A 23,863-nucleotide genomic window follows, 5' to 3' on the forward strand; every position below is an offset into this window, starting at 1 on the left:
ACAGCCTTCATTTTTAAATAAACTGCTTCATTGTGTTTGTTTTGTGTTAGAATAGTATACCCCCTCAAGACTGCTTTCCCTACTAAATGTAATTAGTATTTGGATTTTATGCCTTGATTTTATGCCTAGACATGAGTTTAAAACATTGACTTTGAAATAAGACCTAATTTTGAGGATAAATTAAGTTGTTGCTCCGTGTTCCCACCCCTTTTCAAAGATGTTCTTCTTTTTAAAAATCTGTATCTGTTTTTAAAGGGCCTGGGTGACTGCCAAAACCCTAACCTTTGTTGATTACTTGAAAAGATAATCAATCTTTCTACATTCACTTTTAGAGTAGGTAGGTCACCTTTAGGCCATTTACATATTTCATTTGTGTGTTGCAATGAGAGCTGATCCTTAAATTTGCTTGTTAGAATACTGATAATTCAGAGTAGTTTTAAACATTAACAATTTCTTTTCCTTAAAAAAAAAAAATGCTTCATTTTGCTGGAGTTCGTGTTCCACTTTTTCTCCTTATTGACTCATTAAATAGTACCAACCGAACAGTTGTTGAGACTGTTGACATTTCAAGTTTTTGGAATCGGTAATGTTTGTTTTAATCTTTAAAATTAAATCTTCTGTAAGACTTTACTAAGATCTCCGTTGATTTTCTGAATTTTTCCCACCAAACTACAATGTTAAAATGAAACCGTTCTTGCCCAGTGTGAAAATCTAGTAAAGATTTTTAAAAACAGATTTCCCACCTATTTTCTTAAAAAGCTCTTTTTGTTCAGTGGCTTTATTTATTGTTGTAGATTCTTAAGTGTTTATCTGTAAGATAAACAGTTAACTCCCATGCCAGAAAATTATGCCTCCTTATTGATTTACAGTCCCCTTTGGCCACATTCCATGCTCAATCTGCTGGTAATCAGTAGAATATTCTAACTTTCTCATATACCCCCAAGGATTAAACGAAGTCGCTCTTTTTCTTTCCTCCCCCTCCTCCTCTCTCCCTGGTTTGTGGGTAGGAAAGTTTTTAAGGCATGGTATCAACAGGAGAAAGGGGGAAGTTAACATGTAGCAGCATGATGATTGAACCATGTATACTCTCTTCAAGAGGGTACAGTCCTGACGGTAGATGTCTGAGGAGAATGGATGTTCTGTTTTGCCTTCCTTTGTCCTTGTGTTTGTTTACTTAAGTATTTGAATAGCCTGGCATTTTCTTGGAGTGTTTTTTTGTTTTGTTTTGTTTTGTTTTGCCAAATAGCATATCCTGGGTCACATGTATAGGTTAACTGCAGGTTCCCTGGCTGCCTCAACACCGTATGTCTTGGCGGGGGGGGGGGGGGCGGTTGGTGTGCATTCAAGTGGGTTGTCTCCTGGTTTTGTCTTAATTTACTTTGCTGGGGTGGGTCGTTGGGCTCTTTTATTAGAATATCAAGGAATTGGTTGTTTGGGTCTTTTAAAAATTAGCTTATGGTGCCTTGCGATAAAAAGTGAGATCTATCTATATATGTGTTTTTAATTTCTCTGAAGCAAACGGCCAGTATTGGTTCTTCAGAATGAAGCACTTTACCCACAGCGGCGCTCCTATACTAGTGAGGATGAAGCCTGGAAATCTTTCCTGGAAAACCCTCTCACTGCAGCAACCAAAGCGATGATGAGCATCAATGGAGATGAAGACAGTGCAGCTGCACTGGGCTTGCTGTATGACTATTACAAGGTAGACGTGACTTCTCTTTTAAAAACCTAACAACAGTCCAAGATGCACTTGATTCAACAGCATATAAAACAGTAATTTGCTGGTAGAATGTAATGCAAGTTGCTTCTCTAGTGACTATAAATAGTTTAATGAGTGCTTTGACTTACTGTGGTTCAAAGCTGAAAATCTACGATCATAGAATCAAAGGGTTGTTTTTAAAATGGGTGAAGTAGCCCCTGTTCTAGCTCGATCTGAAAGGTGAAGCTACCATAAAAGAAGATGGTAGATGTGTCTTACTGAGATTGAACGTTTTACCAAGGAGACTTCTTAGTGCCCTGAAGAGCAGACAGTGGTTCATTTACCTGTGCTGTAACCTTTATTCTGATGTAGTCAGAGTGATTTCCTTTTCCTTACATGGTATCACAGACACTCTGATTTGATAGTAAGATTCATGAAGGAAAAAAAGCTATATTCTAGTCTTGGACTTTCTAGTTCTAAAATCAGGATATATTTTGTTGCCTATTTCTATAGATTAGTCTTAATTAAATACAGTCTGTTCTCTGCCTGGAGTTTTATGTGATGTTCCTATCTGGAGATCTGTATCTTCATCACTGTCCTAATAATACTGGCCACCACTTACTGAGTACCTCTTTCACGCTACACATGTTACTGGCATGCATGTTATTTCTGATCCCTCCAGAAAGCCTGCAAAATATGTGGTATGATCCGTGTTTTGCAGATGGGAATAAATTAAGTTCACGGGTCACACAACTAGTATGTGTTGCAGCCAGGATTTCAGGCCTGGTCTGGATTGTGCCAAAGTCATCCTCTTCAGCATGCCATGCTGTCTCCTGTGGAACGTCCTTTGCTTGCTATATTCTTTGGCATTCTTCTTTCTGCTCAGTAATAGTATGTGGTGATGGCTATATATCACAGTTGATTTTTGCCATATTTTTGTTTTTAAAACTTCCAGACCTATAGAAAACTTCAATTTAATCAGACGATTAACTCCCAGATACTTTCACCTAGATTCATCAGTTGCTTACCTTTTGTTACATTCTGGCACTGTATTCTTTCCTGAATATAAGAAATGCAGAGAGTGGAGGCGCCTGGGTGGTTCAGTCGTTAAACGGCTGCCCCTTCAGCTCAGGTCATGATCCCAGGGTCCTGGGATCAAGCCTGCCGTCTGGATCCCTGCTCTGTGGGAAGTCTGCTTCTCCCTCTCCCTCTGCCTCCAGCTCCCCCTGCTTGTGCTCTCGCTCTGTGTGTGTGTGTGTGTGTGTGTGTGTGTCTTAAATAAATAAACTCTTAAAAAAAAAGAGAGATGCGGAGGGAAAAAAGCAAAGAAGATAGCTTGATTATGATTACCAAATTAGGGTGGGACCTAAACAAAAGATTTCATTATTTTCTCGTATGAGACCATGTATCCAGCTTGTTGTGTTTGAGAGACTGAGGTAAGTTTTGTTTTGTTTTTTCCTTTGAATATGAAGGGAAACTTCTGTAGTAACTAACGATGCTGGAAGAAATCTTAGCCCGGGAAGTAGAGCCAAAGAATTCCTTCGAAGTGGAATATCTGTTCTTCTTATGTCTTGTTTTCTTGACTCAGTCAGTGTAAAAATCATTAAGTTCCTAAGTATTAATTATGAAGTTTGAAGTGTTACGTATTTGTAACTGAAACTTTTGAGAATGGGAGAAAACCAACAAGTTTAGTGCCAGAGAGACTGATGTAATAATACTGATTGCAGGGATTGTATGTGTATGTGTTTTAAATTAAGGGTCCTAGAAGTATTTTATAGCTTAGGAGGAGATAAATCATCATGTCTGTCCACAGACATGTGGGTGACAATCTTAGTACTACCATGTCAGGCTTCTTATGACAGGTGTAGCATTATTTTCTTTTTTAAATGAACTGATTTGTTTCAGTTCTTTGGGTATAACCATCTGTCGTTTCTACATAATAACTTTTTCAGTAGGCTCCACGCCCAGTGTGGAGCCCAACCCTGGGCTTGAAGTCATGACCCTGAGATCAAGACCTGAGCTGAGATCAAGAGTCAGACACTTAACCGACTGAGCCACCCAGGCGCCCCTACATAATAACTTTGATAAAGCTTTCAAAGCACATTGTTGACACATGAAACAATTTATTTTGTGTTTAAAGGTAATTCTGTTTATACATTCACAATGAAAAGAGTCTCAAACATTTAGCAGTTTTGGAGTCCATGTTTGGAATTAGTCTCGAGTGGGTTGATGTCTACAGTACACCTGTAATGTTAGCCTGCTTTCACCTCCTGTGTAGAGAAGAACAGAATCAAAAAAAGGCATAGAACAAACCGAGTTCGGTTTGTCCTTTGGGTGTCAGATATATGAATCCCAGAGTATCTGAAGAAATTTATCATTTGAAGCCAGCACTTGGATCTTGGAAATGAACTGTTAGCATGCCTGATGCTTTTGATTGTGCACCTGATCTGAAAGGAGGGGTAGTGAGAAGGAGCAGCGAGGACGCCGAGAGTCCAGTTGTGTTTTCAGTAGCTGCTTCTTTATTCCATAGCATGGATAAATGGGTAAAACCAAGCCAGAAATACTTTTTTTTTTAAGAGATGAAACCCAAACTCAATGACAAAGTAAATTTGTGATGCCCTGAGTTTATTTGGCAACTAAAGAATCGTCAGTTTTTACATATTAACCTCATGACAAGATTTGTAACCTCTCGAGGGCAGACACTGTCTTATTCATTGTGTATCCCCACAGCCTGGCATTTAGTGGGCAATCAAGCAGACATATGAGTGGTTGAACTTAACTGAAAAATAAGAGGCTGAATCTAGACTCCACTAAGTGAGAACTAAATTGTATCATGTTTATTAATATCTAAGGTTCCAAGAGAGAGGAGGTCATCAACAGCAAAGCCAGATGTTGAGCACCCAGAGCCAGATCACAGCAAAAGGTAATGTCTAATAGAGAGCATAAAATAGTACTGTTGTATTTTCACAGGTTTCTGTGAAAATAAAACAGGAGTTTAAATGAAAAAGCTCTAGTGGAAGAAATAGGTGATAATTATGATCCTGTTGCTCTGAGAAGTTGCCAGTTTCTTTAGACATAGTTGCCTTTTCTGCAAAACAAAGCATTAACTTTCTTTTTCTGTGGAGGGATGTTTTTAGTAATAATGTAAGCAAACTGTTCCCTTATTTGTCTTTGAGTTTCTCTTGAGAAGGGTGTGGCATTTAATGCAAAGGTGGGAGTCTTTAAAAAAAAATTAAGTATCAATGATCTTGAATAATGGCCTAAGTAAAGCTTAAAGAAGCAGCTGTATTTCCAAACTCCTGTTGAAGTTATTTTAGATTATTTCGGTTAAAACTTTCAGAACATTAAGGCTTTTATAGTCGTGAAAAATAATTTAAACATACCTTGTAAATTTCCCCGTGTTCTATTAGTAATAGAAATAGATATTTATTCATATTATCTATCAATCTATTTATTTATTTAGAGAGTGTGAAAAGAGGGGGCAGAGGGAGAGAGAGAATCATAAGCAGACTCCACACCTAGTTTGGAGCCCGACATGGGCCTCGATCTCACAATCCTGAGATCATGACCTGAGCTGAAATCAAGTCTGACGTGTCACCGATTAAGCTTCCTAGGCACCCAGGAGTAAAATATTTTTAAAGAAACAGTGATCACTCAGAATCCCACTATCTCAATTATTTACTCTTTGGGTGTGCATGCACCTTTTATGTGGTTGTGGTGTGTATTCACATTTGGTAGTTTGTGTTCTTCTACTTAATCCCTTCCATAAGTGTTTTCCATGTTGCTATTTTAATCTTCATAATTACCCTTTGGAGAAGGACTTACGGCTTTTATTATGTTACTTTTTATTATGGGTATTTTCAAACAACAAAAGTAGAGAAATCATATAAGCCTATGTGTATCATTACTAGCTTCAAAAGTTACTAACATAATTCCTCCTGTTTGATCTACTCTACCCTCTTCTCCAACTTTTAAATTAATTGTTTGTTTATTTTTGCTATAGCTTTTAAGCAAAACTTAGTTATCCTAACATTAAGGCTCTAATTTTTCTTTTTTTTTTTACACTACTACAAAGCCTTGACAAACAACTTTCTAGATAGCTTTTTCCTTTTTTTCTTTCATTAGGATAAATTCTTGGGAGTGAATTTATGGTTCGTTAGAACATTTCATTGATCTGAAATGTACAAAACTGCCAAGTTGCTTTTTTTCCTTAAAGGTATCAGCCTATATTGTTTGAAAATTCATTAATTTTACCCTGGACTAGAAATCATCTTCTGTTGCCCAGAATATTTATTAAACCAAAAGTAATTTTATGCAAATATATCTACCGGTACAATGTAACCATCAGTTTCCTTTTGGTGTAGAGAAAGCCAAATAAGTGTAAGTACTAGGAAAAGTGGTGGCCAAATGATAACCGTTCGTATTTCTTGAGCCCTTGTGCGCCAGGCATCATCATACACGTTTCAGCACCTCGTCTCATTTCATCCTCGTCACAACCTTGTGAGGATAGATAGATAGCATAATTACCCCCATTTTATAGATGAGCATGTACTTACTAAGAGATGAAATAGCTTTCCACAGGTCACAGAATTTGAACCAAGGCAAAATGACTCTAGAGTCTGTGCTTGAAGCACCATACTGCTCCAGCCAGTTACGTTTGTAGCTTCAGGCTTCTAGTGAAATATGACCACTGTATTAGGATTATTGAAAATAAAGTGTAGTAGAGGAGAGCTCTGAGTTCTCTAGATTTCAAATGAAATTTTACTTGATACTTTTGGATTTTATGACTGATTAACCATGAAGTCTTTTTTTCTTGCTCTAGTAATGGGTTGTCATTGCCATTTTCTATTTATTTCGTTTCTCCCAAGTGTATTATTATTATTATTACTATTGCACAGGACCCAATGGCCCATTGCCATTAGGAAAATAAAAATTGTCAAAGAACTGTATCAGCATTGAGTTTAAAAACACAGTTTTCTTTTTTTTTTCTTAAAGAAACAGCATACCAAATGTGACTGAGCAGTCCCTCATTTCTGCTGGAGAAAACAGAGTGCAAGTACTGAAAAATGTGCCATTTAACATTGTCCTTCCCCATGGCAACCAACTGGGCATTGATAAGAGAGGCCATCTAACAGCTCCTGATACAACAGTCACTGTCTCCATAGCAACAATGCCTACCCACTCCATCAAGACAGAAACCCAGCCCCATGGCTTTGCTGTGGGAATCTCTCCAGCAGTATATCATCCTGAGCCCACTGAGCGGGTGGTGGTCTTCGACCGGAACCTTAATGCTGACCAGTTCAGCTCTGGTGCTCAACCCCCAAATGCTCAAAGGCGAACTCCAGACTCTACCTTCTCAGAGACCTTCAAGGAAGGCGTTCAGGAGGTACAGGAAATGCAAGCATCTTCCTAAGACGTTTGTGTGTTTGTATAAGTATTGGGTTCCACCTCTTCCTTGTTATGTAAGCTTGAAACTCACCCTGAAATGAATGGATTAGGAACAAAAGATTTTTTTTTTTTTTTTTAACGAGAAAAGGCCCATGGGTATAATTTGTAAACTAAACCTACAAAACCAGAAATTATTATCAAGGGCACATGGCTAATCTTACCAGCATTTGAGTTAACAATTATGATTTCAGCTAAGTGATTTGTTGGAGAAAGAGAACCCCATACATAATCTTCCATCAACAACAGATACCTCCACATAAGTCTGTTTTCAGCTTTTGCCCTAGACCAAAACAAGATTCTTGCAATTGGTCTCAATATAAAATGACTTCTCATGGATTTGCTTGGTCTCTCAGTTGGTAGTAGAGTCAGGGAGGCAGTAGATGTTGATGACGAATGCATTGTGTGAAATTTACAGATTAACTCCAAATGCTTTGGGGGTTTTGTGGTGATGAACACCTATCAGGTAAAAGTTAGGCAATGAAGATGTTTGAAGCCATATTTAAGTCTCATGGGTAAAGGAACATCCCTCTGCTTATGGAGTTAGGAGTAGAATAGTAGCCTTTTCTGAGAAAATGCACCAATCCATCCAGCGCTGGTGCAAACTTGATAATGTATCTTCACTTGGTGTGATGATCCCTAAAAGTCACAAGATTTTTGGTGGCAGATTCTAGAGTTTGAACAGAATTGAGATGAGTGGGGAAGTTGGGAAAAAGGGATAAGGCAGCACTCTGGGGGAGCACCTGCATAGATTGTCTTCATCTAATTGAGTGGCATATAAAATGGATATTTTTCCTTCAGAATTTTTTTGTAGAGTTGCAATTTTTATTTTAAAATGAGTATCAAATGAGTAATGGGTTGCTGTAAGCCACATACTTCTGCGCTGTACCACATATTGGTCTTTAGTAAGCCTGATAACCAGTTAAATAGTTGTGGCTTATTACATTGATATTTCAGGTTTTCTTCCCCTCGGATCTCAGTCTGCGGATGCCTGGCATGAATTCAGAGGACTATGTTTTTGACAGTGTTTCTGGGTAATAGTTGTCTTTTAATTTGATTTTTAACTTTCAGCTTTTAATGACTTGTTAATTTGATATTGGAAAATCAGAGGTGGCTTTGGTGGTATTATCTTTGCTAGAGGACATTTGCGTTAGTGAATTTAATTTTGAACTCTGTACTGTGTTTCATGTTTCTTTAATTCTTGGTGTTGGTGCTTTTTCTGTCTTTCAGTTTCTTTATGTGATGGTAGAATGGAATCTAAAAGAAGAGATGAGGGGATTAAATTAGGTCTCTGAGCTCCCTTCTGTTTCCAAAAACGTATAATTCTGTGAGAATTTAGGAATAACATCAAGTGGATTTTTTATTACCCTCACTAGTGGTAAAATAAATGAAGTCAGCTTTTTTCTGACCCCGACAACCTCTTCTTTTAAAACCTCACAAAATTGTACCTCGTGCCGGGAATATGAATATCTTCCAAGTTAATTATGAAAATGTACAAACACCTTCAGATATTTTTTAAAGGCATTTAGAATTTCATTTTATAATTTTGTCTTATGCATTTTTTGTATGTTGTATTTTGGAGTAAAAACAGTTTATTTTTTAAAGTCTAGGATTTTATGGGAATTGAGATTTCCCTTAAAGACCTGCCTCAAGGTACAGGAGTCACAAACTCAGATGCCTTTAGGATCTAAGATAGGCGTCAGCAAACTTTTTCTGTAAAGGATCAGATAGTACATATTTAATCTTTGTGGGCCTTACAGCCTCTGTTGCAACTGCCCAGCTCTGCCGCTGCTATAGGTAATACATAAATAAAGGGTGTGGCTTATTCCAATAAAACTTTATTTATAAAAATAGGTGTAATTTTCGACCTCTGGTCTAGGAAGGTTATTAAACAACTTGAGGGAGTTATATGCATGTTACTTTAAGGTGATAGTAAACGTAGAGAACTGTGTAGTGCCCATCCAAAGACATTTAAATTACAAGCAAAAATAACAAAAAGTGCTGTGCAGACCAAATCGAATTTAATCAGAGGCCTACCAGCCACCTGTTTGCAACCTTTGCTGAGTAAATACCAAATTGGCAGCATGTCTTGTGAGATTTCCTTCCAAAGTCCTTTTCAGCTTCTAGTATTTTTAATATCCTTAGCTTCTAAACTAATTTTTAACCTTATTACTTCATAGAATTTCTAGTAGGCATTTTGTAGCCCTGCATATGAGAGATTTGAGAATATCTGTGTTACTTAAGATTATATTTATCATGCAAGAAGTAGCAAATGCTATTTATAATATGACATAGTCAGTTGGATGTTTCCTGGTAGTTGGCTATTTGCATACATCCACACTGAAGCATTTCAAGATCGCACTAACGCATAAAGAAAGCTTCCAAAAGAGTGGATTAGAGAGCTGTGGCTTTTTTTGTTCTTTAGGAACAACTTTGAATATACCCTAGAAGCCTCAAAATCGCTTCGACAGAAGCCAGGAGATAGCACCATGACCTACCTGAACAAAGGCCAGTTCTACCCTGTCACCTTGAAGGAGGTGACCAGCAGCGAGGGGATCCACCGGCCCATCAGCAAAGTCCGAGTAAGTTCTGCTCTTAGTTCTCTTCTCCAGGAAAGCTAGTCAGAGCTTAATATTCCTGGGTCTGAAGAAGATCTAAATGAAGATCTAAAATTGCAGTTTTCAGCTTTAACTGTAAAATAGAACACTAAGTAAGATTTCTAACAGATACTCACCCTTTAGTGTCTTTATATTATAATGCATTCTCTTTCATAGAGTGTGATCATGGTGGTTTTTGCAGAAGACAAAAGCAGAGAAGATCAGTTAAGGCATTGGAAATACTGGCACTCCCGGCAGCACACGGCTAAACAAAGATGCATTGACATAGGTAAGTAGCTCCAGAGCCTGCTTTTATTCCCAGAGGTGCAAGCATCCAGTTTTCCAATTCCAGTTATTTTTGGCAGTGATCAGCTTCCTGCCGAAAGCATTTGAATTTTTATGCCAGCTACTGATCTGTTCCAAACACTGTTCTCGGCCTCCTGGAATCAGTGCTCTTAACATTACTTCTTTCATAAGGACATGTGGCCCAAGCAGTGGCTCTCCAGATGACACTGGACCAGAAGCTCTAGAGCTTGCTCTCATAAGAGTGCCCTGCTCTTTGGTCTGCAAAGTTTTTGAGGTGAAATGTCTTCTTCAAGAGCTACTGATTATTTGTAGATGATGGTAAAGTCGGGAGAAAAAACCTAAATAAACAAGCAAAAGCAAATACTGCTGGTGGGCATTTACCTAACCATCTCCCCTGGTTATATGTTGAACTGTCCTGCTATACTCTTCTGTCTTTAAAGAGACCCTGTGATGTATCACTTGGGGTATAGCGGCAGACCTGGGCAAATCCGTATTTAATGAAGTGGCTGTTCTTGCCGTGTATATAATTTTTGTATAAAACCCTTGTCTGTATCACAAGATGGTCCTTTATCTTAGTGTTACCTCTTTTGTCTTTTGTAACGTTCTCTTTTCAGAAAAATTAAAAGAGCTGAGTTCTAATCTTGGTTCTCTGGGCTAGTTTTGTGACCTTGGGACAATTACTTAAACTTTTTAGTCCCAAATATCTTAATTTTGACATAATGGGAAAAAATTAAATATGTCTAAGCTTACCTGTATTTTAAAAATCCTGTGATTCTTTTTCTTCATCTTTTGAACCTTTTTCAACCCAACAATATGTTCATTTACATTTTTCGGAGACAATAATATAGAAAACAGAATCTTACTTTGAACTGCTGCAGTCTCACTTTGGAACCAGAAATCACGATTTCCCTTTCTTTTTCATCACTCATGTAGCTGACTATAAAGAAAGCTTCAATACCATCAGTAACATTGAGGAGATTGCGTATAATGCCATTTCCTTCACTTGGGACATTAATGATGAAGCAAAGGTAGGTAACGGAGTCCAGGGACTCCTCCACTTCCAGCTTTTTGAGGGAAAGTGGGAGGAGCTTAATGATTTGACAACTGATTTTTTTTTATGGTTTTACATGTTTTTGTTCTTTTGCTAAGGAATAGGGAGAATAAGCTCAGTAAGAGGACAGGTTAGAGCCATTAAGTCATGAAGTGCATGAAAATGAGACCAGACTTTGGGAGAAGTAGCTGTTGTCTCATCAGCTGTGCCCTTCCTTCCGACTTAGCAGAGCCAGCTGGATTCTTGACTTTCTCTCTTTTCGTTACTTTACATTTTTTTGAAAGTACAGCTTCTTCCAGATATTACGAAACTGTCCTTGTGCCCTCTCCTTCCTCCAAAAAGGACAATTTTTGTCAACCTGCTTCAGCACGTGTGGTGCAGTGTGTGAACCTGCAGGTGGTGGGGGAAGCCTGGCACTGCACGCTGTTTGTCGGGGCGCCTGACGCCCCATTTCCTGTGCTCCTTTTCCTTATTTGCAGAGTGGCGTTAATACCTGCCTCTTCCCTCCTGCGGGCATGTTGTGTGGATTATTGAAACAATGCTTATGAAGCTGTTGGAGTTTCTTCAGAAAGGCTCTTAAACACAAGTTTTTGTTAGCAGTACTCACCTACCGTTACTTTCAAATACAGCTAGAGTAAGGTTCTCCTCTCTGGGGCTTTTCCTCTTGAAGAGTTGCCTCAATTCACATGGTCATTTGGATCATTCTAACTGGAGTGTTTGGTCCTTTCAAGAAAAATTAAGCATACCCATAAGTCTATTTCTGCCCTTCCCACAGCATTCTTTTAGTATAATCCCCCTTTCACGGAATTATAGGGGTTTGGTATATAGTTTATTCTTTAGGTTACTTGAAAAATTGGCAGCTCAGGCATCACAGTAGAAACGCACACTCATTTGTGGGCAGTGGTGTGGGGCCGATGCTGAGTGCGCGTTGCAGACTTGCAGTGTGCGGGGCACTGCTCTACGTCCAGGACCGGGTACAAAGCGAGGACCACCTTCCTGTCCTTCTCAACCTTTTTTATTTTTTCTTTTACTTATTCAATGGGAAGTTTAGCAGTGATGGAATAAGACAGCATTAGGTATTAGTTATTGCATAACTTCATTTTTTACTACCTAGGGTTCCTTTTAAAAAAAATCCTATGACTGGATTCTTGAGAACGGTGTGAACTTTGCGTTATAATTGCTTTCCTTTCTTATTGGGGGCATCCTGTCTAAGGCAAAATTGTGTCTTCAGTGGAGGATATGGTGAACTGGGTCTGCCAGCCTGGAAATGTAGGTTATTGCATTCGCATGAAGGGCTTCTTGCCGACTGCCTTGATCCTATGCAAGTGTCCTCAGGTTGCTTAGTCCAGAGTCTGGCACTTGATTAAACTGTGAATTCACTACAGAAGAGCTGTTAGGAGGAAAAAAAACTTTTCATTTTATGTAATTGTTGCTACAGTTACTTTGAAATTAAATATCATAGTAGGACTCAGCAGCCTATAAGAACAGCTGGCCCTGTGCCCTCCGGGTGCTTCTGTTCTTAAAGCAAAATAGAGATAGACTTCCTGTTTGCCATTAGGGACTAATTGAGAAATCGTGGAGGAGGTGATTGGCAACATCTAAGTCCTGAGTCTACTTTTCTGACTTACTTGTGACCTTGGGTTTAGTCCCTTAGTTCACTAGCTCAGTTTTCTCCCCTCTATCCCCCTAGGAAAATAAAAAGGCTGTGGTGGCCAACTCTCTTTTTCATTGGCACGTCATCAAGATTAATAAGCACTTGTCAGAGTGCATGGCGTTCTGGGCGGAAAGGCCCGGCATGTGGGCAGGGTGTTCTGTTTGTCTGATATGTCACTCTTTGGGGTGGGAGTAATGAAAGCCCAGATGATGGGTTAGGATAATGGCTGCTTTGATTCCGAAGACCTTCAGCATATTTGTATTAAAGAGAAATGTTGTTGGAGGTGTGTCTTAAGTAGCCTTAATAGCTACTTGTTCATTGATGTAGGTAAATTCAGTTTTCATTTCCCCTTCCAGACCCCCAACGCTGACTTGGTTTTTAAGCCTTTGCCTGCTACCGGAAGGAGTTTGTGCCATTTCTTGATGAGGCTGTTACCTTCTGGTGCTGATATCAGGCATCAGCTTCAAGCGTGTGTTGGAATTCAGTATCTAGATTCTTTGCTTTCCCTGGCCAAGTTGATGTTTTCTGTTTTTACACTTAAAGTAATTGATGCCCCAGGGAAGCTAGAGTGAACAAGTATACATGCAGAATCTTGTATAGATTTTTTAAATTTTTGATTCTTTTTCAAAAGTATCCACTTTCTTTGCCCACTTTCTTGTTCTCATTTAGGATACATTTGTTGATTCTTAATTCCTGCTCATTCTCCCCCACAAACATAAGAGTATATATGTGGCATTCCCTTTCTCCCCAACACACTTTAAAAACAAATCTAATATCCCCTTTTGGCCATGCCAGGATGAGTAAAACCAGAATTCTGGCCCCGTGTTGACATCTGAATCTTCCTGTAGCTTCTGTGGCTCACTTTGGGGGTGACTATATTTTGAGGACATAGGAGGAATCTTGAACACCATGGCTTATGTTCCAGTTTGGGAAGAACACTGCCCAAACTAGACTTACTGTATGCTGTCCCTAAATCCACTCCCGTCCATCAGTGTTACCATATACCTGCTCTTACCATAGGAACTTGAAGAAATTATGGAACTTGTAAAAAGTCATGTCATGAGTTTTCAAGTGGCAAGGAAGAGGAAGCTGCTTTGAAAAGCCGAGATAGCTTAGAAACAGTCCCCCAGGTGGCCCTAACCTCTCTGCTATGCAGACCTATTTCAGTTCATTTTCCTGTCTTCCACACGAAGTTAGATTTGTCTTGGTAGCCAGGCTTCTTTTAAAGAGGCAGACACCTCTGGACAAGTTAAAGTCCATTAGACACTCATATTCCCTTGTGGAATACCTTTATAATCAGATTTCTTCCCTTCAAATGTGCAGCTGAGATCAGCTGCTTGAGGTAATTTTGGCAGGGAGAGGCATCCACCTTTGAAACATTAAAAGGTGCAGCTCTGGTGAGGTGCTGAAGTTTAGAATTAGTGAGTTCTGAGGGCATTGGTCTCATGGGAAAGAGAGGACTAGGAAGTGAGAAGGGCACATGAGGAAGGTGGGAGAAGGTGTGCACTCACCTTCTTGGGCTATGTATATATGGCCCGAGCCACCTCCCCCATCCCAGGGATTCATGACGCAGCAAATAGCTAGTGTCTGCTCTGACCCAGGCACTGTGCTAGATCCAGGCTAAGGACACTGGTATTGTAAATCAGGTATATTGCCGGTTAAAATAGGCTTTTGTGGGATAGCTTGAGATCCTAAATATAACATCATGAAACGGGTGTTTATACCACTTTGCAGATGAACTTTGGAGACACTAATAATTTATAAATTGGGATTGTCTGTCCTATTCCAGTTACAGTATTTCCAGAATCCAACGGTTAATTCTGGATAGGCTGCACATCTTGGCCTTGAGTTTTATTTCTTGCTTGGATTATAAATGTAAGGGTTTACAACAGCATTGAGATTTGGTTAGTGATAGGAGGTAAGGGCCTCTCAAAGCCTGAAGATCTAAAATAAATAGAGGAAACAGAAGTTAGGGAGAGAGAATTAACTTCCTTGAATGACTGTTTTATGCTAGGCACTGTGCTGAGGTGCCTTCCCTGTGTTTGCACTTAACGAGGCAGTGCTACCTGCTCAGTACCCCGAAAAAAGCACTTAGTCCTCTAGATGAGTACATGTTTGCTTCTTGGTCATCACAGTGAGGCTGTCTGAGGAGGCAAGAATCTAGACCTTGAAATGGACAGAAAGCGTTTTTGACAGGAGAATATTTTAAAGTATAGCAGCACCTAGCTGGTTCAGTCAGTGGAGCCTGTGACTCTTATCTCAGGGTGGTGAGTTCAAGCCCCAATGTTGGGGGGTAGAGATTACATTAAAAAAATAAAATCTTTAAAAGTGTAAAAATTCTCATTAATAGAGTAGCATTATGGCTTCACTGTTATAAATTCCCGTAGTAGAAGAGCACTTTGCTAACGGGAAATAATTTATGTTGATTGTTGGATAAGTGATGTTTAACTACAGAGAAATATAAATTATAGCTGTATTGGAATCAAGTGAGAACTGGGCCAACCAGCTCTGAGGGAGCCCTTCGATTCAGGGGAACGCTAATAGGAAGGGATCTCTGTTGATGGACTAGGGACAACACCGAGTTATAGTTACCTAGACAATATGACAATAGGAGAATAGCTACAATCCAAAGCAAAGCTCAGGTTTTCTTTGGTCATCTATATGTAGTTGGGATCTCCAGAATATTAAGCAAATCTTTTATTTTTATTTTTAAAGAGTTTTAGAGAGTGCACACGGGCGCCTGTGTAAGTGGGCATGCGTGTGAAGGGGGTGAGGGGAGCGGCAGAAGGAGTGGGGAGAGAGAATCCTAAACAGGCTCCATCCTGAGCATAGAGCCCGATGTGGGGCTGGATCTCACCACCCCAAGATCATGACCTGAGGCAAAATCAAGAGCCGGACACTTAACTGACCGAGCCACTCAGGGACCCCAAATATTAAGCAAACCTTTTAAAGATGTAATGGACCCTGGGGATACAAAACATCTAACAGATTTTTTCCAATAGCGACTTGTAAATTTTTACACCAGAAGGTGTGTTGCGGTGCAGCTACCATTCACAAGTTTGATTTTTAAACTATCAACAGCAAAGAACTTCCTGTCAGACATGCATCAAGCTCCTGCTAGAGGAAGCAATATCAAGAAGAAGTTAGATGTGGAGTCTAATTTTGTTTCATTGTCTTGCGCATCCATGGCTTAAAACAACCTGGCCTTTTTCCTCCAGTGCTGTTGTGGAGCCTGGTTGCTTTTTCAGAAAGTCTTCCTTAGACCTTCAGAAGGCAGTGCTTCATTTCATTCTGTGATTGGATTTTTCCCAGATAGATGGAGTGACATCTTTTTCTTGGTGGCCTGATCTTATCTGTGGGGGGTGACAGAACCAATTTCTACACATTTTGTCTCTTCATGGTCAGTGAGGGGGTAAAGGGGGGGGCAGTCAGAGATAGGGCAAAACCAGAGCATCCCATTCTCTAGAGGAAAAAACCTGTCAATGAGAGCATTTTATGCTTTTACTTTTAAATATGATCCATCAACTCTAAGAAGGAATACCGAGGCATTCTGAAGGATTGTCATTCTGAGCCAAATGTTTTATATATCTTGGGAGAAGCTCATGTTACAAAAGAAAGAGGATTAAAATAGAATGCACAGCCTGACTGGGGTACTGAGCAGCTTTACCATGAGGGGCCTGTGTTTGGATGCAGCTTTGGTATCTTTCCCTTTTGTCTTCTTGTCTCAGCAGAAAGTGTGGAGTTCCTGGTGAGGGATTATTGAGGCTTGCAGAGTTCATTCTGTCAGAGGGGTGTAACCATTCTGGTAACTTGAACTTAAGACTTTTTGTAGGTGCTTGTGGGATGCAGGTTTATGAGTTTAATAACAGTTTGTTGTTTTGTCTAAGCATAATATTTGGAATTCATTGTGAGAGTAATTTTTAATTTGTTTGGACTGAGCATATTGCATGCATTTATAGGGATTCCATTCTAGTGAAGCATCAATTAAGTGCTCTATTAAAGTGAGGTGTTGCCATGTTTGGTTGCATTAAGCAGGGACAGGTTTGGTTTGTTTCACAATTTTAGATTTCCAGTGTGAATGGGAGGGAGGAGGGAGAGAAGTGAGTCAAATATTTTACTTGCAATTGCAATTAAATGCAGGCAGGTGTTTTAAAACAAAAGTGTATACTCCCTGGCCTAAATAGAAGTCAGGAAGCATTGCTACTTTTAAAAAAACAAAGGATAAGAGACTTCTTATGTCTAGGCAGATGCAAGGCTGACGCCATTGAATGGGATTATCCCTGTGTTCTCTCCTTAGAGCCCCCAGGGTGGGGGGGGAGGGCGGGGAAGGGGAACGTAAGGTAGCCATGCAGCCTTCTGAATTGTCATGCATTTGACTCCAGGTGTTTTGAAAGTACATATTTATCAAAGTAAAAAATAAACTTTTTTGGTGCCAGAAACATAGTCACACTCCTTTATAGGTAATGAATAGTCTTTTGAGTTTTAGTTTGATCAGTTTTGGAAATGACAAGAAGTTTTTCTTGATGGGAGACTGTGGAGAATGCCTTTAATTAGCTGATACGGAGTAAATTCTTAGCAATTGGAAAGTTTGCTTTGAAGAAACTGTTCTGGGTCTGATCAGGAGGAAGGTTTTTTTTTGAAACTTCTTACATTTCTTTTTGTTGGACTCTGGCTTGAAAGTATTTCACGTAGTATACTCTAGTGTCTAAGCAAGAGCTTCGGCCAGATGGAAAATAAAATGCACTGAATCCTGGTGGAAACTCAGAATGTGCAGGTAACAATAGTGCACATTTATTGTAGCACACGCCTGAGGGTAGGAGCCCAGCGCATTATGTTTTTGATTGGACAAGGGAGACACTTGGCAGCTGAAGAAAGCTTTGGTTTGGTAGTGAAACCTGTATCTTGTGAAACAGGTTTGAAGCATCATGTCTTAAATGCCATTTGTGCCGTCACTTGAATTTGTTTTTCGTTCTTTTTTTTTGGTCAAATTTTACCCCTTCCACCACCCTGCCACTGTCAAGAAACACTGAGCTCCTCTCCAGAACTTTCTTCTTTGACAGCTTGTCACCTCAACCCTCCTTCTCCAGGTCCTTCCTGGAAATTCCATCTAAAGTGGTTTTATAAATCTGTCATTTCAACCAGTTTTGCTCCTTGTAAGCTAAATCGGAGAACTCCGACTCCGGCCTGACATTAGTAGTAGTGACTGGATTTACCTGAGCAGTAGGGGGCCTTGGAGTTCAGGTTTCTTTCATACAGCAGATCTTCGCACAAGACTCCAGATCCTTTAGTAAATATAAGTGAACTCTCTACATTGATTGCTCATTTGGGGACTTTTTTCTTTAGCTTTTTAAAAAATGATTGGAAGTCAGCTTGCCTGCCAAGTCTGCCTTTATGACCCATGTGCTTACCTGTCCCATCCTGAACCTAGAGATGCTGGAATGTGGTCTGTGTTTGCCCTGTGTCACACCTCCATCCAGTTCTGCATGTTTCACAACAAACATCCTACTTACTTGGGACAACAGGTGCCAAATCACTGTATCTGCCAAGTGTCCTTAAGTTCACCAGGTCCTCCTCAAAGGCTCTGACAGAGGGAAGTCAGTATGTGGGTACCTCCAGAATGTCTCTGTGTCTCTCTCTTCCCATCTCCTTCTCTGTTTCTCTGTCTCTCTTCCTCTCTCTTCTCCTTTTCTCTTTCTTTGTCTCTGTGACTTTCCCCCTGGCTCTCTGCAGTCTGTGCAGCAACTGGAGCTGCCCTGTGGGCGGTGTGGGAAGGCAGAACTGAGAGCACAGAAAGGGTGAGGACTTGGGAGAGCCTTGTTTTTTCTTCAGGGAAACACCCCATGTAGAGGTGAGGAGATTTTAGGTTAGTGCCCTGCTCTTCCCAGATCCCTCTCCTCCCTACTCTCAGCCCTCCGACTCTTTTTCTTATCTCTTGATGGTCGTTTGATAGTCTGAGAAACAGCACAAATCCTAGTGGCACATTTGGAAGCTTCTAGTTCAGGCTGTGATCATTCTGTAGGAGGGTGTTTTTAATGACCTCACATCATCAGAGTAGTGGGGAAGTATGACTGCTGGGATTATCCAGTGAATCAGTGGAAGACCGGGATTCTACTTCTGAGTTTATGACTCAGTCTCTGATACCTTCTTGGGCTTCATTAGTTAGGCCTGCACATGCGGGATAAGTAGAGGAGCTACAGGGATCATACAGAACTAGGATAATCAGGGTTTGTTTGTTTGGTTTTGACTGGGGAGGAGGAATATTGATTAGGATTAAGTGTCTGCTATATAATGCTCAATAAATGTTCCTGTCGATTTAGACTTTAGCCAAGAATTGGATTTTGATTTCTTGGTTTAAACTGGTTCCCGTTCATTGGCTTCAGTTGACATTTATATCTTCATATCAACATATTGGAAAAAGGGTGATTTTATTCTCATTGATTAGTGCTGTTGGATTTAGGATGAGAATAAACTTTGTTTTTTGACTTCGTGTTGTAATTTCATATGTCAGGAGGTTTCTAACCAAAAAGAGCTACTTTTAGATATGTTTTAGAGTGATCTTTCTGACTGATATGGAAGAGAGTTAAATTAGAATTTGTTCCAGGGTGTCTACTTTCAATTTAGTAGATCAGTTACATTCTAGGAATAAAATTATAAACTTTGTATCTGACTAAGCTGAATTTTAATACTAGATGGGGTTAAAATGAAAAAGATTCCCAGAGGCAACTGGGACTGTATCCAAGGTCGCGGCCGCTGTCTCGAAGGGGACCACGTCATCAGCTAAATCTTGTGACTTATATGAAGTCAAATAGGAACTGGGCACAGACTGCCCTTTGATATGAAGGATAGGGACCTTTCATTTCATGCCTCATGATCAAAAAACAACCTCTGCTCACAGCCATTTGGGGGTCACTTTTTCCCTGTTTTTCTACTTCTCGGGACAGTTTTTCCATGAGGTGCTTCTTCAGCTCCCTGCGCTTCGTCGTGGCAGTGGGGTTTCAAGAGCGCTGAGTTTGGAGCAGGAGGTATGGGTCCTGGCTTTGTCTTTGCCTTCTGTTTCCTGTGAGTCTTTTACTGTTTGTGTCTTCAGAGCCTGAGCCTCAGGCACAACTGAACACTGTCTCTCTTGAGTTAAAAGGTGTGGAGTAGCCAGAGTCTGAACCATATATATGATGCTCATGCTGAAGGTAAATGTTTGTAGGGTATACAACAAATATTGAAGTACATTTTTGGAATATAAAAACATTTTTCAGTTGTGAGTTTTTTGAAGCATCTTTCATAGATAAGTCAACCAACTTTTCTTTTTTCTTTCCTTCTTTCTAACAGATCTTTTCTCTTTTCCTACTTATGTTTACCAGACAGTTGAAACTCACTTGAACTATCTGTGCATTATAGTACACAAATGATAGTATATAATATTGACATAGTTATGTAATCAGGAGTGCTCTTGGCTCCATGTGCTGACACTTTTCCAAAAGTCTGCTGTGTATAATCTGGTTTGCAAGAGCAAAACACCATTCTTTCTTGAAGGATTGTTTTATTTCAGTCATTATTGACCAATTTAAATTATTTCTAACATCCTTCCAGGAAATTCTGTGCAAGGTAATTAATCTGTTGTTACTATGTGGAAGAACTGGCTTAAGATGTCATGTTGCAAAGGGTTGACTTTCTTAACTATACATTCATTCATTCAGCAGATTATTTATTGTACTTCTCTATGCAAGAACTATGAGGACATAAAGAAATGATTCAAGCATAAAGCCTGTCCTCAAAAGAGATTATACTCTCTCTGTAATGATACAGGTCATAAGTGAGGTTAAAAAACTCTGAAGATGTCCAGGGGAAAGGAGTACTTTCAGCTAAGGGATCAGAGAAGGCTTTATGGAAGAGAATGCGCTTGCTGTGATCTTTGAAAGGGTGGACCTGCAGAATATTTTTGCAAAGTCTATTTGATTGGATCTTTTTTCTTTTTCCTTATTCCCGCCCCCCCCCATAGATTATCTGTTGTGAATTTAAGTGGAAAAGAGGCAACTGGAATAGCTTAGCCTAGAGGTGCTTTGACATATTGAGGCCCAGACCTTGTGTAGTGTAGAAAACAACAGAGTGGACAGTACCACCCCCATTAGTATGGCATGAAGCTACAAGTGAAGGGATAAAATGTTTATTTATAAAATGCAAAATTGTTAGATACCTGCAATTTCCTTAATAGATGGTCACTGTAAAGAACATCTTCAAGTGTAAAAGTGGGTAAATGCAATAGAAAATCACCTCATCGCTCATTATGTGGCTTTATCTCTGCTCTAGAACTTACCGTCTCTCTCTCTCTCTATATATATATATATATTTACAGATATATACATATATATATTTACAGATATATATATATATATATATATACACGCAGATATGTATGTCAGTGAACCTCGAAATGCCATAATCTTTTCCAAATTAATTGAGGGTGGGTATGGGGGTGTGTGTGTGTGTGTGTGTATTTGATTTAATTATCCATTCAACAGATATTTATTTCATGTCCAGTATTTGTAAAAAATTGCCTGGCATTCTGCTCTCTACCAAGATGACCTAGGTGTTCAGGTCCACTTGGAGGAAAGTTGTGAACATAAATAACCTGTGAACTTGGGCAACAAGTTACGTAACCTCTAAGCCTCACTTTCCTCATCAGTGAAATGGGGTCAGAATAGTACTGATATCATAGGTTGTTTCGAGGGCCAGAGTCAGGTGCACTGTAAGAATACAGTAAATATAGCTCAAATATCATGGCAGTATGCAATTTTATTTAACTGGAGTTTAGGAATTTGGGGTCATTCATTTAGCGAACACATGGTTCTTATTGCCCAGGCACTGCCAGGGTGCTTTGGGAGTGTCTGCCGTTTGCTCTCTTGCTCACTGTCTCACTCATTCTCTCTCTCAAATAAATAAAACCCTTAAAAAGTAAATAAAAAGGAGGGGCGCCTGGGTGGCTCAGTTGGTTAAGCGACTGCCTTCAGCTCAGGTCATGGTCCCAGGGTCCTGGGATCGAGCCCCCCGCATCGGGCTCCCTGCTCCGCGGGAAGCCTGCTTCTCCCTCTCCCACTCCCCCTGCTTGTGTTCCCTCTCTCGCTGTCTCTCTCTCTCTGTCAATAAATAAATAAAATCTAAATAAATAAATAAAAAGGATACATATATTATTCACATTTGAGAAATACTGTGGTTGGTGGTAGGAAACATGGCTGGAAAGGTAGATTGGTGTCACATACGGCATCCTGAACACAGAGGAATTTAATTGCTATTATGTAGACAGTGGTGAGCTGTAGAAAATATTTTAGTAAGAATAAAGGATTAAGATTTGTAGTGATACTGTATTTGGCAATTGCCTAATGTTAATGAAGCAGTCTCTTTCATTTTATTCATTACCTGATTTGTAGCCATTTTATTGTTCAGAGGGCTCTTTACTAGAGATTGGGAGAAAGAAGTTAATTTGTGTAAATTGATATTAGCTCTTTTTTTTATCAAGTGTTTTTGTTTTGGGGGGCACTCTTGTGTGTATTAAAGTTTTGTGGGGATTTGAAAGTTAAGATTTGGAGATAATGTGTAGCTTTTTGCATCCCCATGATTTTTCTGTCATTACTGGCATTTAATTCAGGACCATTTTGTAATAGGCATTGGAAGAAATACAAAAAATGTACTAAACACCGGAAAATGCTTTAAAAATGAGTAACAATCTCTGCCATCAAGGGACTTAGGGCACTTATAATTACAGTGTGACAGAGTGACAGAGGTGGTGAATAGAGGTGGCATGTTCAGGGCATTTGTTTATTCCCTTCCCTGACCTAGGCGATGAGGGTAGAGAGAGATGTGGTTCTTTACCCCAAACTGAAGCTCAGAGTCTGGTCACAGGGGAGGGGAAGCGAGCTACTTGGTACAACTTGCTAAGTAGTAAAATGGGGCTGTAATTCTATTTGGGTCATTAGGGAACGCTTCTCACAGCAGTTCTGTCAATTGATAACTAGGTGTTTATTGATGAGCCATGTCAGTAGAGAATGGAATAAAAGTTATTTTAAAATTGAGGGGCAGAGAAAATGAAGGTCTCCAATTCCTGTAAAGATATGTGAGACTGGAATGGGAATTTGGAGTTAGATTTTGGATGGCCCAGATAATTTGGATTCCTTCCTTCAGAGGGAGGAGAACCACGGAAGGTGGCCGTGATTTTTCTGGCCTCTTTCATTTTCCGAGCCTTCTGGGTGATGTCATGTGGGTGAGTTCCTGTGACCTCTCATGTACTCTGATGAGCCTAACACTTTGTTACTCTGTTTTAGTTTAAAAATCAGATCTCTTAAGAAGAAAACTTTATCTGAGCTGTTATAAGGGTGGTTCATATTCTTAGCAAATCTAGAGGTTCACATTTTGAAATTTTTTATTCCACTCATTGAATAAACCAAATTATGAAAGTGAAAGAAAATTATTTTCACCATTATAGCAGCAGTGTTTTAAAAACATGCAAAATTCTACCCAAATCTCTCTGTGGGAAAAAAGAATTAAGACTATATCATTTGGATGTCAGGTTCTTGTACATGAATAATAATATAGAGTGAGTATTAACTGTTGTGGTAAATTTTTTAAAGGAACAGCCTTTTTTTAAGATTTTATTTATTTATTTATTTGAGAGCGAGAGCACAAGCAGGGGAAGCCGCAGGCAGAGGGAGAAGCAGGCTCCCCGTCGAGCAGGGAGCCCAATATAGGACTCGATCCCAGGACCCTGGGATCATGACCTAAGCCGAAAGCGGATGCTTCACTGACTGAGCCACCCAGGCGCCCAGGAACAATCTTTTTGTTCATGAAAAATATCCTAATACAGTGTACTTAAGTCAGCCAGTTTCAGTATTTGGCTTCTGACTCAACTTGTTTAGTTTTTGTAACTTTTGACTGATAAATTTCAAGTGCTTTTTTAACACTTTCTGTGAATTAGGTGGGTGAAAATATTTCTGTAATTTCTCCCCACAAATGAAATGCACTTGTTAAAGCTCACATATCTGACTACTCTCTTTAGACTGGACAGTCAGCAGGTTTTATCAGAATTGTGCCTTGGTTTGTTGTGTTGCTAAAGCCCAAAAAGAGTA

General features: G+C 39.6%; 1 protein-coding gene across 1 annotated transcript in view; it reads left to right on the forward strand.

Moving 5' to 3' along the window:
- Positions 1 to 23,863, forward strand: part of GRHL1 (grainyhead like transcription factor 1) — a 49,815-nt gene that overhangs the window by 1,863 nt on the left and 24,089 nt on the right. Inside the window, exons 2-8 of the mRNA XM_032430088.1 lie at positions 1,516 to 1,702; positions 4,552 to 4,622; positions 6,695 to 7,085; positions 8,102 to 8,178; positions 9,570 to 9,726; positions 9,919 to 10,030; positions 10,981 to 11,075. Of these exons, the coding sequence (XP_032285979.1) occupies positions 1,516 to 1,702; positions 4,552 to 4,622; positions 6,695 to 7,085; positions 8,102 to 8,178; positions 9,570 to 9,726; positions 9,919 to 10,030; positions 10,981 to 11,075 (1,090 nt within the window). The remainder of the gene's footprint in view (positions 1 to 1,515; positions 1,703 to 4,551; positions 4,623 to 6,694; positions 7,086 to 8,101; positions 8,179 to 9,569; positions 9,727 to 9,918; positions 10,031 to 10,980; positions 11,076 to 23,863) is intronic.

Source organism: Phoca vitulina, unplaced genomic scaffold (genome assembly GCF_004348235.1).
Source record: "Phoca vitulina isolate PV1807 unplaced genomic scaffold, GSC_HSeal_1.0 scaffold42, whole genome shotgun sequence".
Lineage (NCBI taxonomy): Eukaryota > Metazoa > Chordata > Mammalia > Carnivora > Phocidae > Phoca > Phoca vitulina.